This window comes from Trichosurus vulpecula, chromosome 8, assembly GCF_011100635.1.
Source record: "Trichosurus vulpecula isolate mTriVul1 chromosome 8, mTriVul1.pri, whole genome shotgun sequence".
Lineage (NCBI taxonomy): Eukaryota > Metazoa > Chordata > Mammalia > Diprotodontia > Phalangeridae > Trichosurus > Trichosurus vulpecula.
In genome coordinates, this window is record NC_050580.1 from 161,479,608 (window position 1) to 161,499,706 (window position 20,099).

Consider the following 20,099-nt stretch of genomic DNA (forward strand, 5'->3'; position numbering starts at 1 on the left):
CTTTGCCTTCCAAAGACCCTAAAAGGGAACAACAAACTTTAAAAAAAAAAGGCTTAAGAAATAATGTGAAGGAAAAGCATACTTCTGTGTATTATATAGACAGGATTCTTTCAAGGGCTGAATTCATTATCCCAGGAAGAGTGGAGACACCACATCAAGTTCACCTCCTCGACCTCGAGTCTGTGACTTCTTTGTTAAATGAACACAGTGAACAAACAGAGTGCATGGGATGTATACGAATGTCAATGGCAGGCTCAGGGAAAGGATTAACCTCTCAACACAGAGTTATTTGAATGTCATATTATCCTTCTAGTCCAATGCCAAGCCAGTCTCCTACTTATTTCCATCACAGTTTAGGCAACGTCATAAGCAGTAGAATTTAAAAGACAGTAAATCATTAACCCCAGTTCTCTTCTTGCCTCGCATTTGCCAAAGAGGTGCAAACTTCCATATGTCTTCTCAGAATTCACCACTGGGTCGATCATTGTACACCACACTGGGCTCTTGAACCAGATTTGGGAACAGTGTGATTCAACACACCTTTACATGCTACAGAAGAGCACTGTATCTACCGGGAAGAAACAGTTTAAATGACATTTATATAACACTTTAGTATTTTCAAAGCACTCTAAATACATTATTTCAATCAAGTCTTAAAACAACCAGAATTATAATAAGCACAATAGTTACTGTTATCCTCACTTTCCTAATGAGGAAACTGAAGCACAGAAAGGTTAAATGACTTGCCCAGGCTCACAAAACTATTAAATATTAAAGGTAGGATTCCATCTAGGATCTTCCTGTTGCCAAGTCCAACACTGAGTACTACTGGCACACTGCCTCCCACAGGTTCCTGACAACAAGGAGCTTAAAGTCCAGCAGGGGATTAAAATGCCAACCAAGATAGCTGTCCTATACATCACTAACTGAAAGTTACAAAATAAAGTGTATGTGAAGGTCAGGTAGTTAGGTCAAGCCTGTAAATAAGACCGAGCCAGGAGTGCTGGCAGAAACTAGTTCTTGACAGGTTCAGCAGGTGGAACCAGGGTAGGGACCTTCTTTCATGCAGCTCTGGAGTTCTGAGGGTCAGAAAAGGAATGAGACTCCTCAGAATGAAGAGAGTACCTCATTGCAGCTGCGTCCCTTCCCCACAAAAGCAAGGGCATTTGCACAACTAACAGTGATTCATTTGTAGAGCTTCTGCTGTTCACCTTTTGGAAGGCTGGTCCATTTCTGGTTTGCATTTGTTAAGACTCAACTCCAGCTCCATTTCTAGAGGGCAGAAAAGATTATTTGATATAGATAATGGTTTAATTGTACAGCTACTTGCCATTTGCCTTAAGTTCCAGCTCAGAAGCAAAGACCACTCCACTATTTTCACACTTAGCCTGCAGCCATTTAAATTTCTATTCTGTGGTCATCTACCCAATGTTTTCCCTGATGTAGAACAAAAATGAATGAAGTCTTGGACTAAACTTCAGTGTAAGAAAAGACCAACTAACCTTTCACTTCACATTTAAGAGTACCTTCATAATCCACCTCTAACTGCAAGGCATCTTTTTGAACTAATGATATGTAAATCCCCATCTTAACTAAAAATAAATGTATTCTACCTCTTTTATTGCCAACTATCACCACCCCCAAAAAAACAAAAGTTTTAAGAAAAAAGAAAGAAGGATTAAAAAGGAAAAACTTATGTTCAGTCATTTCCTTGACTTAGAAAATAATTTCCTGGAAGATAAGACCCATCCATGTCTTTGGAATTTCCTGTAGAAATAGTTGAACCTCTCACCACCTTTAACCCACGAAGTTGTCATGGGACAGCCAATATCACTTTGGAACAGCTGTAACAGCTGTTGGCTAAATGGATATACTAATTACACCAAGGAACACCTTGCCCTTCGTTTTCTTTTCTTTCTTTCTTTCTTTTTTTTCTTCAGGAAACTGACCTCATACTGGTGGGAACAGTCCAGTTTCCTTCTGATTATTGGAGTAGAATTTTTGCTTTGCATCTGGATGTCAACATACTCCTACCCACATTTTTCAGGATCCTAACATATGGTTAATACCAGGAAAATATGACTTACTTTGTAGTTCAAAATTCAGTAAACCACACCCACTCCCTTAGGGAGCTCATCTGCTCAGATGGTTTCTATTACCATCTGTAGACAGTTAGAATGCCTACAACTTTCTCTCCAGCCCTAACTTTTTTCCCCTCCAGCTAACTACAATCCTTAGCAGTCTGCAAGTGACCTCCAAGGGAAAGGCTTGCCACAATCTGAACTCAACATACTATGTTCAGATAATAGTTGGACTAAATAACATAAAGGATCTGTTCTAGTTCAAATTCTGTGATTCTTTGAATTTTAAACGTTTCCTTCTCTCAACTTTATTTTCCATGCTATGCAACTTCCCCACAACAATGTAACACACCATCTTGTCTGTGCTCAATTCTCATCACCGTTCATTCAGCAACCAAAACACACATTATTTTTACACAGAATCTCTCCAGTCTACCCTATCATTTCTATGTCCATTGCCAAAACCACTGTATTGCTTAATTATCCTTTTTTTTTTGCATTGCTGTAACTTTTTCCATCAGGCTCCTTTATTCTAAGCTTTATTCTACAACCCCAAATTAAAGACTTTTAACGACCATATTACTCCACTATGTAAAAAACCCTTTGATATCTGAATCTCTACTGCTGCTGGATCAAGTTAAAATTCCCCACTCTGTGTCTCAGAGACCCTCTGATAACCACTGATAACCCCAATAAACCTCTGATGCTTCCTGATCAATGCCATAAACAACATTTACTACCATTCAAATTTTTTGGCCTTCAAAAAGTCGTCCTTAGAACTATATAAAAACACAAATAACCTCAAAACAACTGGCAAGAGACTGACATTGACATCAAATGTTAAAGTTAAGACAAGATGTTTAAGATCATCTAGTTTCAAGCCTCCTGTTTTAAAGGAGGAATCTGAGACCTAGAGAAGGAAGCGATTAGCCCAAAGTCACTAAGCTAGATAAGTGACAGAGCCAAGACTATATACGCCTGCAAACGCTCAAGAGTTTTTTTCCCCCACCATGTGACACTATCAAACATGTACACATGTGAATCTCCTTAAAATAATAGATGTTTCCCCAAAAGTTATATGTTAATTAAAATTTTTCTTCACTGAAACATTTTAAATTAGTTTTTAAATAACCAGAGAGACTGGAAAGGAACAATGGAACAAGCCCTTTTCAAAAAAAAAAACAAAGAATCTATTTTTTTCCTTTGTAAAAAATTACTCCCTTTAGAAAGAACACCTGACTAGGAGTAAGAATTCTTGCAATCTATTCCTGGCTCTGTCATCAACTAGCTTAGGTAAGCCGCAATCCCTCTGAGTCTCAGTTTTCTCATCTACAAAATGGAATAGAGGCTGCCCTACCATCTCAAAGGCTTATTGTGAAGATGAAGTGAGATAATGCATGTGAAATTACTTTGAAAAGTATAAAATGTTATGTGATGTAAGGTTTTTATTGCTCTTACTACTGTAATTGTCATTAGGCTCCTTAAGTTAGGCTTTTCCTATTTAAACAAAATGGGGGTCAAAGTAGAGAATGCCTAAATGTTTATTTACACATTGATTCTATGATCATGGATCCTGTTCTATTTCTTACAGTTTTTTTATTATTCAGAAGATTACTTTTTATTTTTTATAACATGATGCCACCACATTTCAGCCTTTCCTCCCTCAGTGCCTAAACCAGGTCAGTAATGTCAAAAAAAACCCAAAAAACCCAACACCTTTTTCCTCTCCAAGAAAGCCTTCAAGTTTCATCTGAATAGCTGCTTTTCACCTGCTTATTTCAAATAGCACAAGTGCACAGATGTTACAGTGTGGTTGTATTTCCACCACTCCCAAACAGCACTCCTCTCCAATATGTACAAGCCTTTCTAACACCAAGTCAAACAGTACTGTTGGGTGGTCTAGTTGGGGCTTAACTTGGGACCCATGCCCGGAAGACATGGCTAATGATCTCAGTGGAAAATTCTCATTTCTATCCTTGCTGAAGATTCCAGGCCAGCCAAAGAAAACTGTAAAATTCCACATATCCCTAGTTTCACTGCTGCAGAAAACTAATTGACTTTGAATGGTAATTACTCGATTTCTGGGGTCAAAGTTACACTCATCATCATTAGTAATTATTATTAACAACAACACATTTATTATATAGTGCTTCAGGGTTTATAAAGTGATTTTCTCATAATAGTCCTGAGAGGTAGGCAATATATGCATGATGGCCCCCATATCACAGTGAGAAAACTGAGGATCCACTATCACAAAGCTATCATTTTCAACGCAGCAGATGCCCAAGACTGAATAGGTTGGGTTTTTTTTTCCATTTTTGATTTGATCTTAGTCACATGAAACATCTTAGCAAAATTTCAGTTTCCATATTCAGGAAAAGGGAGAACTCATCCTTTTTAGAGACTTGTCAAGAGAAAGCAAAACTCAAAACTCAAAATTATTGCTGCTTTTTTTCATTTAAATCTCTTCCGCTATTCTTCCAAGAATGGTTCTTCCCATATCCAGTAATATCACCACCATTTTGTGCAATCAACACAGACTATAGAATAAATAAACAATGGCACTAGTCCCAGATCCTAGGACTGTAATTTTGAAACAAAAACAGCAATTCTCAGGTGCTCAGGCAGGAGTGAAAGAGATAGTAAAAAGACAGCCTTGTCCATCACTTCCTGTCCCCAAGATTCTTCTGAGAATGCCCACAAATTTCTAAGTGGGCACCGATGTGTTTGACACAACCTTACACAAAGCAAGATTCTTCAAGGGCCTTCAGTAGAACTGCACCATTCATGTCTTTGTATCTCCAGGACCTAACAATCTGATATTATGGAGACAGTGCTGGTCCTGAAGCCAGGAAGACCTGAGTTCAAATCCAGCCTCAGGCACTTACTAACTGTGTGACCCTGAACAAGTCATTCAGTTTTCTCAACTATGAAACAATGATAATAAAAGCAACTACCTTGCAGGGTTATTGTGAGAACCAATATTTGTAAAATTCTTAGTACAACGTCTAGCACATAGTAGGCACTACATACTACATTATTCCCTTTCCTAACAATCTTCTTTGCACATAGTAGGTGCTTGATAAATGTTTACTGAATTTGGATTTTCTTGTTGAAGAAAGCCCTTTGTGAAGAGTAAGAGTTGAAAGGACTTGTCTAATCGTGTAAGAAGCAGAGATAAGAAAATAGAATATCTACCTATAAAATGCCCTAGTACACATTAAAAACCCCATCATGCAGCAGTGGCTGGTAACCTTCTGGAAGAAAGGGGCCATGCCTTCTACCCCACCTGTCACTGTACATGAAGTGTGCACAATAAGAATTTTAATAAACTCTGTGAAGAACAGAGGATCTGTTATCCCCCTCTTGTGACCATCCCCTGAGACTTCTAGACAAACGTCTAACTTGAACCACTTGACTTTTTATACAACTTTTAAATACAGTTAAACTCTTAATGATGCAATTGAAGCTGTTAGAAAAATTGAGCAGTCTTTTGAAATGAAAAAAAATCAACACCAAAGCAGTAATGACCCTGGGGGTTAAGTTAGAAAGCACTTCATCTCATTCCAAAAAGAAAAAAAAAGCATTAAAAGTACAGAACACTACAAAGAAATTCCCAAGACCCAGCTAAGGATTTCCGGCAGTTAATACTTCATAAAACAGCCTTCATTAAAAAGGCTGCTGGCTTTTCTGATTATGAGTAGAAAATTAGAGGATCTCTCCCTTCCACTCGTGTTACTGTGTTCTGTGGTGGCGACTGTTAGTTTCAATTGCCCACAGAGAACTTTTCTGCCCATGCAGGAGGAAGACTGGATAACTGGTATATATTAAGATTATGCAAGAAAATTGACTGGTTTTATTAAATAGAACCAAGCTATAAGGAAGGCAGTCATGTCCCTTAGTTGCCAAAAACCTCTATGGATTAACACTGAGGGCAGCTGAATTTTTAACATATCTAAATAAAACCATGCTCCCTCTGTGTTATATTTTCTCTGACCTTATAACCTATTATGGTAGGTTTCTTCTAATGACTTTACCATGAACTTTCCCTGTAAAATTCTGTCTACTTTGAGGGCTAAGTAACAAGTTTAAACAGGCAGGGTAGTTTTTCAGTCCCTCTGGAGACAGCAACCAGGTACAAGGCCTAAGGACTCCCAGAACAATGCCGTAAAAATGACCAAAAAAACTGCTGAAAATTCACAGCTTGTGTTAAGGCAGAATATCAAGAGGGTTTAGGCAATAAACAGAGGTGGGGAAAACCCTGCACTGGCCTCCAGAATTACATAGTAACCCCCTGTACTTAGATATTCACAGACATTCACACTGTGTACCTAGGAAACACACAACCTCAACTTCTATGGAGAGGAAGGGCAGTGCATGTCATAGAAAACAGGATTGTTCTAGATGTCGGGCTGGAAGGGACCTCAGAGGCCATGTAGTCCAACTCATTATTTTAGAGATAAGGAAGCTGAGACCTAAGACAGCCAAGAAAGCCCAAGACCACACAGGAAGTAGACACAAGAAGCAAGATGCAAACTCTAGTCCTAGAGAAGGAAGAAGAGGAATAGGAAGAGGAGGAGAAGGAAGAAAAGTAGGAAGAGAAGGAGGAAGAAGAAGAGGAAGAGGAGGAGATTAGATAATATTATAGGGCAGCTAGGTGGCACAAGATCTGAGTTCAAATTCCACCTCAGACACTTAGTAGCTGTGTGAATCTAGGCAAGATGTTTTGAAATCTTCTCAGCCCATTTTCTCACATATAAAATGGGAAGAAGAAGAAAAATACCCACACCTCCCAGGGTTATTGTGAGAATCAAATGAAATAATATTTGAAGCTCTATATAAATGCTATTACTATTTTTAACAGTACTATTCCTTTTTGGTCCCCATTTGTGTTCTCATTTTTATTCTTTTTCTTTGAGGATAAGGAAGGAAGGAAACAGGCATTTGTTAAATATCTACGTGCTAAGCACCATGCTAGGTATTTCACAAATAGTAACTCATTCGATCTTTCCAACAACCCAGATTGATGGGTATTATTGTTATCCCCATTTTACAGTTTTGAAAGTTGAAGCAAAAGAAGTTAGAAGTGACTTGCTTAAGGTCACACAGCTAGTAAGTGTCTGAAGCTGGATTTGAACTCACGTTTTCCTGACTCCAGGCGTGGTGCTCAGTCTACTGGAATAGGAGAGATTGTGGTGTACAGCCTCCTTCTTTAACAACTAAAATACTCTATAAAGTTCTAGTATAGAGAGCACCCCCAAGATGATATTCCTCTTCTACCCCCAAACTGGTTATTTTGAGATCTCTGAATTATCCTTAAACACCATCTAGAGTTCAGGTCAGGTGAGAGCCCCAGGCCAGTTGTCAGCTGCAGGCCATACCATTCTCCTGAGAGAAGAGAAACCTGAAGCCTTTCCAGATGTGAACATGATGAAAGCCCAAAGACCAGGGCAATGAAGAGCAACAGGATACTTCACAGTCTAAAAGCTCCAGTTTTAACAGTGAAAGCAAGTGAATCCTTAACATGTGTAAATAAAACGAGCTTCAACATCACCACCCAAATCACACTCCCTCAGTGTCACATTCTCTATGATCCTATAATCTATGCCTGATGGGTTTCTTCTAATGACTTGCCAAGATCATTAAGGAGATTTCTGCTTTGTGGAAAAACTTGGCTCTATGTGTTGACCCCTTTAGGCAGAAAATGGAACACAAAACAAGCTTCGAATTAACCAGAGAAGATGCTGTATAAAAGCAGAGAAAAATACCTAAAATACCCAAGTAAATCAAGGCACAACAGTAATAATCTCTGAAATGCCCCCGCTGTCAAGAGACAAATCAAAAGAGAGAGGGGAGAAATAGTAGGACAATAGCATAGAGTCACTATACGGGATACACACACACACACACACACACACACACACGCACATGCACACACACGCACACACACATACACACAGCTTCATTGTTTTTTCTTTAGCACAAAGGATACTTGTCAGATACAGTCACTATATTGGATGCATATATATGCGTGTGTGAGTGTGTGTGTGTGCGTGTGTGTGTGTGTGTGTGTGTTCGTTGTTTTTTCTTTAGCACAAGGGAGAATTCATTGGGGGAATGTGAAATGACTATGATGCGAAGATAAAAGGAATCAATGACTTTTTGAAGGTAAATGAGTAAGAGCATAGAATGAAATCACCACGTGTACCTTTTATAAGATCATAGGATCACTGATTTCAGAGCTGCATGGAATCTTCGAGGTCTTCTACTCCAAACGCCTTCATTTTACAAATGAAGAAACTGAGGCCCACAGAAGGTAACTGATATACCCAAATTCACACAGGAAGAAACGGAACTGAGATTTGAACTATGGTCCAACTGTTAAATGAGGATACTAATGCCTGCGTTTAATCTACGCCAAAGATAATATCACGTAAACATAATTTGACACAGAGATCTAACATTAACACCAGAAGGGGCCTTAGGAATCACTCAGTCCAAATCTTACAACCTCATAGATGAAGATACTTAGGTCCACAGGGATTAAATGACTCATCCTTTGAGGCTCAACTCAAATACCACCTTCTTCTACATGAAGCCTTTTTTGATCCCCCAACAGTTAGTGCCTTCTCTCACAAACATCCTTGTTTGGAACTAATTTACTGCATACATTTTTATGTTATATCCCCTCTTAGAATGTAATCTCTTTGTGAATAAGGATTATTTCATTGTTTGTACTTGTAACAAGTACTTTGTGCCCACCTGTGTATGCTGAGCACATAGTAGCCACTTAATAAATGTTGATTGAATGATTTACTGACATACCCAAGGACACAATGATGTTATAAGTAGCAATGCTAGGTTTCAAATCCAGGTCTTGTGACTCCAAATCTATTACTGTTTCCACTAGACCTGAGTATTTACATGGTATAATTAACCTACAATAATTAATAACAATAACAGTAATACCGAGAATTTATGTAGCATTTCAGGGTTTGCAAAGCCCTTTACAAATATTACCTTATTTGATCTTTACAACATCACTGGGAAGTAGATACTATTATTATTCTGATGTATACATGAGGAACTGAGGCAGTCAAAGGTAAAGTGACTTTCCCAGGGTAATACCGCTAGTAAGTCTGAAGATGGATTTGTATCAGTTTTCCTGACCCTAGGCCCAGTACCCTAGCTACTGAGCCACCTAGTTACACCTGGTAGTCTACGGTTAATTATACTTTCCTCCTTCATTAGTGGATACTTTAAGATAAAACCAGAGGCAGGAAGAACTATGAAGGCATCATTCTCCAGGAGAGGTAGCAGGGCATTCGGTATAGAGAGCTGATCTTGAAACCAGAAAAACCTAGGTTCAAATTCCACCTCTGAAACATACAGGCTGAATGACCCTGGGCAAGTCACCTAACCTTTCATAGCTCTAGGAAACTCTCTAAACCTAAAAGTTTGTAGAAAAGATGCCAACCAGCTCTGGTAGAGAATATTTCCTCACCTAGGAATTCTCTATAGCAAAGAAATCAATCACAGGTCCAGTCCCTATCCTGTGTTACTCTTAGCTACTGGTGATGTTTCTCTTCCCTCTCCAGCTAAGAAAGCAGAGATTAGTAACCTGAAGCTCAGGATTATATGTCCCGGGTTGTAATAAAAAAAAAAATACTCATCTGTCTCTCTCAAAATGTACATAACTTTTCACAATTAGTCACGACAAGATTGCTGTTCCTTCGATAGTAGTCACCTTGCCTGGAAATGTTCTGTCCTTTTAAAGAGTAAGAAGAACAGGCCAATAGCCAATGCCAAAACTGGCAGGACACATGAGCATCTACACCAGGGGTGGGGAACCTGCAGCCTGGAGGCCAGTGTGATCCACATATGATCGACATGTGATCTGCACCTTTACGGCTCCATTCTCTTCAGAGCCAACTAGTCAGAGTCCCTAGGGAAAGAAAGCAGCATTGGCAGGAAATTCTTTCTGGTTTGAGACTGGAACAAGTGACCATGGAAATAGGGAAGGGAAGGTCATAACTGTTAGTGCCCAATAGAAGCCCGTGATCTTAATAGTTGGAAAGGACTTCAGTGACCAATTATCTCAATTTTCTACAAAACTTAGCGGTGATTAGAGAATTTGTTCATCCCAGAAATTTTATAGTCACTGTTTATTAAGTGCAAGCTAACGAATAAAAATATATCTTCTGACTCTATTTTTTCATACTTTTCAAGGAAAAGTAGAACCAATAATAATAAGATGCTAATGGTGGTGATGATGATGATGATGATGATGATGATGATGATGATGATGATGATAACTAGCATATGGCAGACAAAAGTTAAGTGACTTGCCCAGGGTAAAATAGCTTTTAAATATCTGAGGCCAAATTTGAACTCACACTTTCTAGAATTCAGGTCCTGTGTCCTATACCCTGAGCCATCAAACTACCCCCTACCACTGGATTTGCAGTCAGAGGACCTAGGTTCAAATTCTTCCTGTGTCACTTAGCATCTCTGTAAGCTTGTCAGGCAAGTCCACAGGTCCCTAATCTATAAAATGAAGGAGCTAGGCTAGATGACATACAATGTCCCTTATAGTTCTAAATCTATTATTTGGTGATCCTTTCAGAACGAATGTTTAGTTAAAGATGACAAAAACATTTCTATACAACTCTAGGAGAAATAAAATTGGCATTTGAAAATATTTATACCATTCTTCCTGTTCCTATTGTCACCTCACTGATTGAATTAATGGAACAAGGTATTCATTAAGAAACAGAAAACAAATCAATGAATTAGATATGCAACTAAAAAAAAGTACAAATGGATTAATGGAATAATATGAAACAAATCTGGAAAGAGAGGTTAGAGCCAGATTGTGGAGGGCTTTAAATTCAGAGTGGAAGATTTTGTGTTTAATTCTAGAACAGGGAGCCACCAAATATTTTTAAACAGTGGAATGACAAACCAAAGCCTGTCCTAGAGGGTTGTTTTGACAGGTATGTGGAAGATGCAACTCCTTATGCACCAATACAGCATTATGACACTATGCAGGTATTTAAATATACCACAGGAATACAGCAAATCAAGTTAATAATAATAACTAATCTTATCTTTCATTGTTTCAATTATGTCTATTATCTTCAGTTATATTATATTATGTTAATTATACTGTTATAGTAATTCAACAGGGGAAATGTAGATAAGATAGTTGATATGATGTTTGCATCCAAAAATTTGAGCTACAATGGTGCCTGCTGGGTCAAGTAGTTAAAATCGAAGCTAGGATTAGAAGCCAGTCCAGTGTGGTCTCCTCTACATCACACTGTCTCTTCCTAATTCACTGTGCAGTGAAAGAAGTAGTGGATTTGGAAGTCTCAGCTCTATTCCTTATTCACTGTTGTAACCACTGGCAAGGCTTTTTACCTCATTGGCCCTCAGTTTCATCATTGTAAAATGCATGAGTTTGACCAGATGACCTTGAAGGTCCCTTCCAGCTCTAAAACTATGATCCCATGATCCAATTCAACAAATATTTATACGAGGACCACTTACGTGCAAGGCACAGTGTATGAGTCTGTGGATTGATTATTCTACCATAATTATAGTGACAACTCAAATGCAGTAAGCCCCTCTTCCCAAAAAGCTTCATGGTAATTTACTGTTTTTCAATTATGGAATGGTAATTGCAAATGACATGAAATGAAAACTCACTTTGTTTGGCACAATAATAAAAAGCCTGGGAAGCAGCTATATAACTGGGTTGTTATAATTTGGGGACAATTATAAATAGCCATTCCTTGATTTGCCTGTCCTAGCCTTCTTTATATTTGATTTAATTTGATGGAGAAAAGTGAAACTGAATTAATTTTCATTGCTTTGGGGGACATAATTCTGATTTTCTCTCTAATTTCATTTTAGTGCAATAGCTGGTTTTAATTGTTATTGACCTTTATATCCACATATTATGGGAAAGCAGTATTGATCCATCAGGGGAAAAACAGACAAGACAATACATCTAATCCTACATTTCCTTGTTCCATTTACATTTATTACCTACAGCCTTTGAATCCAGAAGTTTAATGTTAACAGGGTGTGTTCTGGATAACATGCCCAAGTGTAGATGAAGGTGGCTGTGAAGGGACCCTCAGATCGAAGGAGACAGAGGATAATGTGGTAGGAAGAGCACAAAGCTAGGAATTAGAAGATCTGCTTCTGCCATCTAAAAGCCATGTGACCTTTGACAAGTCAATTTCATTGGGCTTCAGTTTCCTTATCTTTAAAATGAGAATGAAACATTTTTTTCTACCTATCCCAAACACTGGTATGACTATCAAATGAGAAAATGTATTTGAAAACACTTTGAAAATAGTAAATCAGTACCCAGAGGTTCTAAAACTCTTTGGTCTCAGGGCCACTTTTATATTCTTAAAAATTATTGAGGACCCCCCCAAAGAGCTTTTGTTTATATGAGTCATATCTATCAATATTTATTTACCTTATAAGAAATCAAAGTATCAGTATTATTTTAAATAATTTTGACTTCAAAGACCCTTAGAAAAAGGTCTTGGGATACATACCACATTTTGGGGAACTGCTGCAGTATACAAAATGAAGACAGTATTGTTCAATGATATGTGTTATATGATGGTATTGTTCTGTGATCTAAGTCAGCTTGGACACAGTAATTTATAGTCCTATAAGATAAGATTGACATGAAGCTACATTGGATAATAATATGAATTTTTTTTTCTTTCAGACTACTTGCATCACTTTTTTCTTGACCTGGAAGCTCTGGATTGGGACTATAATATTCCGAGGAGTTTTCATTTGGGAATCCCTTCACAGTGGATTATTTCCATTTCTATTTTGCCCTCTGATTCTGATCTTTTATAGTTTCTTGAACTGTCTATGTCTTTTTTTTGGTCATGGCTTTCAAGTAGTCTAATAATTCTTAAATCATGTCTCCTTGATATGTTTTTCAGCTCAGCTTGTTTTTCCCATGAGGTACTTCATGTTTTCCATTTTTTTTCTTTTCAGTCTTTTGACTTTATTTTATTATTTCTTGATGTCTCATGGAGCCATTAGCCTTAATTTTGGCTAATTCTAACTTTCAAGGAGTTATTTCTTCAGTAAGGTTTTGTACTTCCTTTTCTAAGCTGTTAATTCTCTTTTCACATGTTTCTTCCTTAGTTCTCACTTCTTTCCCCAATTTCCCCTCTACTGCTCACAGTTGGTTTTAAGAATAATTTTCCAGCTCTTTTTCTAAACTCCTGCTTTAACTCTTCTAGGAATTCTTTTTGGACTTGTGTCCAAGCTACATTTTTCTTTGAGGCTTTGTTTATATATGTTTGGAGTCACTCTCTTCTTCTAAGTTTGTCTTGAGCTTGCCTGTTGCTGTATTAGCTCTTTATGGTAAGATTCTTTTTTTGTTTGTTCATTATTTTAGCCTTATTCTTGACTTTGGAATTTATGTTAGTGCTGGGCTGTGTGTACTTCTTTGGGAAGGATGTGTGGCCTGAACTCCCAAGTCCTTTTATATCTTTCTGCTACTTGCGCAGCTCAGGCATCCCTACTTTATAGCTGAAGAAATTGAGGCAGGTAGAGGTTAAGTGACTTGCCCAGGGTGACACAGCTAGTAAGTGTCTGAGGCTAGATTTGAACACAGATTTGACTCCAGGCTTAGTGTTCTGCCCACTGCACCACCTATTTATATCACACTTAACAAAGTTTGCTATAAATATAAGTTTTTATTATTATATTTATCAATACAGCACACATTTTCATACTAGTAGTAGTTCTCAAAGGAGGTACCACTTGCTATGCCTCAAACAACTGAAAGTCTTCAGAAATTAGATGAAACAAACTAGTAAATGCATGCACATGCCTAAATCTCCTGACTTTCTATGGGCCCTAATTCCTCACAAAAAAGAAAATTACTGTGCCATAAGAAGAAAAAAAAAGTTCAAGAACCACTGTATTGGAGGACACTGAAAAATTTGGGCCATCTCCTTTGGCAGGAGGTAAGCAGTATGTAAATAGTTGATCACTGGTGGAAGAGGAGAGGTGTGACCTCTGGTTATAGAGACAAAATACTGTCAAGGTCACCTCTTCCTGTCAACTGTCTCTCCTTTACCTTCTCCTCAGATTTTTTTTCAGTACTCTCAGAATGTGCATGTTTTCAATAAAATCATTCTGCAGCATTGGGGAATGAAGTTGCAATGTTCCAGTTCAGCAAAAGGAAGTAATAATACCAGTTGGTTATAGAGATGCCAACAGCACAGTCCACCAGTGGAGAAGAAGATGTAGAGTTAATCTGAACACCAGGAAATACAAGCCCACAGCCTTCACAGCATGCTCTTCAGCAAGTATCCTCTGAGAGGAAGTAGAAACCAAAGTCTTTTCTTAACAAGGTCTTGTACTGAGAGAGTGTTCTTGAATGTTGGGTGGGGCAATCTGCCAGAAAGGTCAGCTACTATTGTAAGTAATGCTTATGCCCTGAGGAATGTGAGTTTTCCTTGGGTTTCCTTGGATTATGAGTGGTTACTTTGGTGTTGAAAATTTTTTTTTTTGCAAATTCAGTGTAATCCAGTCTCTTCAAAAAATGGTGAAGTGTCATAGGTGGGCTATGAATATCTGGGATACTTCTTTAAGCAGCACATAGGTTACACCCCCTTCACACTTTAGTGGCCATTTAATGAGTTGCCATGGTCAAAAAAATTATCATTTGGTGGTTACCCTTTTGGTGATGGGCCTTTCCACATCTAGCTGAGATATCTGGTCCTCAGACAGCAAGCTCATAATCTTATCACCAGCTCATATTCCAAACCTTTCCAGTTGCCCAGACCAGAGGTTGTGCTTCCTTAACACAGCCTTCAGAAATCTATTTCTGTGCCTAGAAGAGGCATTGAAGGAAGACTTTAAAGAAATATGTGATAACCCCCTGTCAGACTGTAGAGCATTTAAGAAATGTGAGGCTGGAAAGGGCCATCACTGTCATGTAGTCAAACCAACTCTTTTGCAAGGAAGAGACTGAGATCCCACAAGGCAAAGCCTATGTTTACACAGGGATTAAGTCTAGAGCTCAGATCTTCAAATTTAGCACTCTTTTCACTAAGCCATGAACTGAGAAGAAACAGTGCGATGTTCCAGAGAAAACAATGATGTAGCGGGTTTCTGGTCACAGCTCTGCCATTTTAACCTAGGACCACACCAGCAGATAGCATAGTAATTCAAATATTTGGATTCAAACTTTGTGAGTAATAAATGCAAGATTGAGCCAAGGAAATACATTATTTTATTCACTCTACAGGAGATAGTTCATTAGAAAACTGTAACTGATTACCTTTCTGGAAATCAGTTTCCTTACCTATAAAATGAGCAATGGACCAGAGATCTCTAAGGTCTTTTCTGGCTCCAAATTTCTATGATGCTCAATGTTCTATTTCCTCTTTATCTTTAATCTAGGAACCATATTCTTATAAAGTGCAGAACACATCAACATTACTAGGCTTATTTAAACAAGAAAATAGATTTTCTACAAACTCATCATACTCTATTCAAGTATTATATGAAATTTCAAAACACTTATCTTTTCATTTCTCTCTTCTTTCAACAGACAACATGAAAAGGACTAACACACCTGTCAGAATCTGACAAATTCAAAATCTGACAGAATCAAAAGCCAAGATTCAATTCTTTACAAGGCTGATCTGTGAAGGGTACAAGGTGTATTAATCAAGGCAATTAACTTCCCTGGAAGTTGATGACAAAAAGAATGAGGTCTACAAAAAAAAAGAACTGAGGATGGAAATACTATAGGTCAGGGGTCAGAGATTTCTAGTTCCAGTCTCTAATTCTTCTCTGTCAATGAAATGGACTCATATTCCCTTTTCCTCTCACCACTTGATAACATGAAAAATACTTCACTCCAAGGATGAATGCTCTGAGTAAATGAAAAAGTGAATGTTTTAGTAAACCTGGAATAATTTAAAGGACTTTTTAGGATCACTTTGGGCACATGAGTGCCCAAGCCCTCATGACTTTCTAAATTAATAACTAGAAAGAAAACTTTCATCCTTTGCTCATATTCATGTTTGAGTTCAATGCCTAGAAAGTGAAAACATTTCTTCACACTGACAGGTGAAGAGAAAGTAATTTATTTTTCTGTTTTTCTCCCCTTTGTTTCAGTACCAGACTGACAAGTGCCCTGTTTTGAGATCCACCACAATGGGACAGAAAACCCATATTCAGTTCACTCACCTTGGTGGCTTCTTCTACACTCTCTCTCAGAGCCTGGAGTTCTGCATCATACTGCTCCTTGAGTTTATCCATCTCCTGATCATGGCTTGATACTTCTTCTTTTAATGCTCCCTTCAAGGCAGTGAGTTCTCGCTCTCGCTTTCTTAGCAGATCTTCTTGTTCCTCTTTGGCTATCAAAATATCTTGTAGATCCCGCTTTGTTTGTAACAGTTCCTAGAAGAAAAAAAGAGGAAATGGTAGGGGGAGGGCAAAATCAGAAACTTCAAATCATAATATTGGTGATCCATGTTGCTCAAGAAGTGAATTCAAATTAAAAATACATGATGATGGGCTGGTATTTCAGAATGTTGCGCTGAAGGTTACGTAGTCACTCAAAAATAATAGGAAACTCTAAGAAGAATAGTCACTCGCCTGGAAAATTTATACTCTTTTGAAAGATTTATATTACTAGTGAAATGAAGAGCCTGTTCTTATCATATCAGAAGTAAATTACTCTAAAATATTTCTCATATTCTCTGGGACATATTTTCCACAGAGCTTATGCCCAACGAGGGCTCAGAGGCAAGGCTGTAAGATTTGGAAGAATTCTTAAGTGCAACTTTCTCTACGTGTGACCTTGAACAAGTCATGTAACCTCTTGGCTTCAGTATCCTCATTTGTAAACTAAAAAGTATTGTATTAAATTATTTCTAAGGTACCTTCTCACCTCTAAAATCCTATGACACACACAGAGTATACTGTAACTACTGCATTACGTCATACCTTTGAGGATACGTTAAAGTCAGCAAATTGGCCACTGTTGGTAAGTTGATGAAAATATTCTAATTCATGTTTCTCAGGAACCATGACATTAGCTCTTTCAAGGGATCATATAAAACAACCTCTCTTCCCAAATGCTGCTGCAATTACGCAGTTGAGCTGATGCTGGCCCCTCCTTGGAGACTGCTTTGAGATTATCTCTGAATCTTCCTTTCTAAATTACCATTACTCTCTTGGCTACTTGGTGGTTGCCAGACCTTCCTCTGGGTTCCTGATGCCCCCTGCTTGCATCTTCAGAGCAACTTTCCTGATTCTGACCCATTTCCAGCAATCACATTTCCCAATTGTTTTGTTTTTCCAAAATATCTCCCTCTCTTTCCCCACTTATCTTTCCCAGAATGTGTCTGTGGTTTGTTCTGCTCGGGCTTTGTTAAGGCTGCCAACTCGTAGCCTGGTCTATATCGAAATGTTATTATCTAAGGCAGGTATTATTGTTTAAGTGGACTGTATCACAGCAGTCCAACCATCAATGCTCATCACCGAAGCTTATCAAAATATGGGAAATGAAACACAAAGGATTTTCAAAACATCAGCTTCAAAACATATCTTTATTGCCAATTATACCAAGCCACAAAATGAATGGAATATACACGCAACTTCCAGGGCGTCCTCCTGTTTAAAGATCACAGGATCTCTTTGGAGTGAATCTTTCTTGTGGGTGAAAAAGTATTTTCTGGGCACCCAAAAACAAGTGAATAAAACTAAGAGGAACCTAAGTCACAGGTAGAAAGATTATATCCAAGTGGACAAAACCAACACCAAGCACTAACTAGATGTGATACTTCTTCTAAGCTAAGTATCAGAGGTGATAAGGGAGAGCATTCAAAACTGCAGCAACAAATCACTGCCAAAGCATAAATGAAGCACAATATTTTCAAAGGTGCTGAAAAGTCAAAAGACACTGACAAAAGCAATAGAAAAACATAATTTCCCCCCTGCCCCATGATGAAAAAAAAAAAACCCTACTTGGATGAAAGTTGCTTCAGTCTTATTAACCTTCCAGAAATGTAAGCTATTTTACATTTCCCAGAAATGACCTGCTTAAGTCCATCTTTACTGGAAAGGAATAAATGACCCAAAGGGCAAGGTGATAAAAAAAAAGGATATAGAGAATAGAAGACCTCTACAAATACTCCATTAACAAATAATTGAGGCGTAATATAGGAGTTAGGGAAATATAAAAAATAAGGCCATTTATTTAGGTGCAATCCCTAATTGTTAACAATCTTAACTTGCCCTTTTTTTAAACTCTTTAAGCTCTGGTTTATTTTATTTTATTTAGGTAAATACTTTTTTTTCCTCTCCCCTTCAGGTATCATAAGGACTAATCCCTTCAGCACCCTCAAAATTTTATCCACTCTAACATGGATCTCTTCTGTGTATCATTGTTCTAAACCAGCTGCTCTTCCCATCCTAATTTTCTTTATTGCCATCACTACTTCTACATTCAGTATACCAAAGAGTATATGATATTGTTATGATACGGTAGCCATGCTGTTACAGATGTAGAAAAGTGTTTTTATTTTAAAAATCTTTAGATACATTTCATTTTCTGGAAATGGGTTTGTTCATTGCTTTCCTTCCACATTTGGCCTAAATGCCCTTAAAGTATTTTGGCTTAGTTGAGTCTCTCACTAAGTTTTTTACAAATTTATTTTGTCCACAGTTCTGTGCTATGGGGTTTTTTCCCCTTTGTCTTTTTGAAACAATACTGTTGCCCATAATCTTATACTAACATCACACATAAGATTTTAAAAGTAGTTTATATTAGAAACTAATCTTGCCCTTAGATATCATACTTCACTGCTTGGCAAAGAAATCTAAATGCTTCCTGGCTAAAATGATTTCTAGGTTCCTTTGGTTTCCTTATTGTTGTAATTGATCCACCATGCTTAAACTTCCTTAGGGAATAAATAATGAGAGTCTGTGTCAATGTCTTCTTTTATCCATTTCCCATTTTATCCATCGAAACCTTTTTTTAAAAGGTCATATTCAAGCTACCTCATTTGTTTACCATGTCTTCTTTTCATTTTGGTACTTTGTTCTGATTGGGTAATGATTCTGATCTCTGCCCCTAATAATTAGATAGTCCAATTGGAGATAGCTAACCAGTTTTTAAAATAACACAAGTAACTGAAAGACGCAAATAACCAAAGATTCAACTGTTCTTATTTGTTGACTATAAAAAGGCATTTGATTTATTAGAACAAAATGTTAGCTAGTTGTCTCCGAAATATGTGCAGAAATCATGAGCTTCTTAGAAATATTTAATGAGAAACAACTTTGTCAAACAACTCTTGATTAGTAAAATCAAGTGCACTCAAAATGGGGAGTCATATGCTTGCTTGTATTTGCCACTGTCCTGTGGGATATTCACTGCAGAGTTCAAATAGAAGGAAGGTTTGCTTTACGTAGTCACATCATCAAGAATCTTCCATTTGTGAATGCCACTGGATATCCCAAAATCTCTTACATGAGATCCATAATCATTCAAAGAATTCAGCCTAATATTCTACACAAGAAAACCCAAGTGGATGAAAAATACCTATTGCATACCTAAGAATATGCAACTAGATAGGCAACTCATACAGATGGTTGGTCAGTACATTATCTTGGAAAAACACACTAGATGGATGATGAACTGACCCCAAAATTGAAAAGGAAGAGTCCGTTAGGACTAAATTGATTTGAGGATGTTCTGTTGTGCTTTTAATGGCCCCAGCTTTTCCTTGAAACAAAAGCCCATGCTTTCAACTTCAATATTCAAAAAATATCACCTTCCAATAATGCTATATGGCTCAGAATCCATTAATATCACACTCTTCAAAGAATTAAAATTATAGGTCACCCAAAGAGCAATGGAAAAGTTAATGGAGGACATTAGTAGGGTACAACATGCTACCATTTAAGACCTGCACGGGAGAAAGAAAACTAAGTCAA

At 37.7% G+C, this 20,099-nt stretch overlaps 1 protein-coding gene across 3 annotated transcripts in view; it reads right to left on the reverse strand.

Moving 5' to 3' along the window:
* CGNL1 (cingulin like 1) overlaps positions 1 to 20,099 on the reverse strand; it is a 201,507-nt gene that overhangs the window by 95,710 nt on the left and 85,698 nt on the right. For all 3 annotated transcript variants that reach the window (XM_036734362.1, XM_036734360.1, XM_036734361.1), the window contains one exon: positions 16,341 to 16,553. In XM_036734362.1, the coding sequence (XP_036590257.1) occupies positions 16,341 to 16,553 (213 nt within the window). The remainder of the gene's footprint in view (positions 1 to 16,340; positions 16,554 to 20,099) is intronic.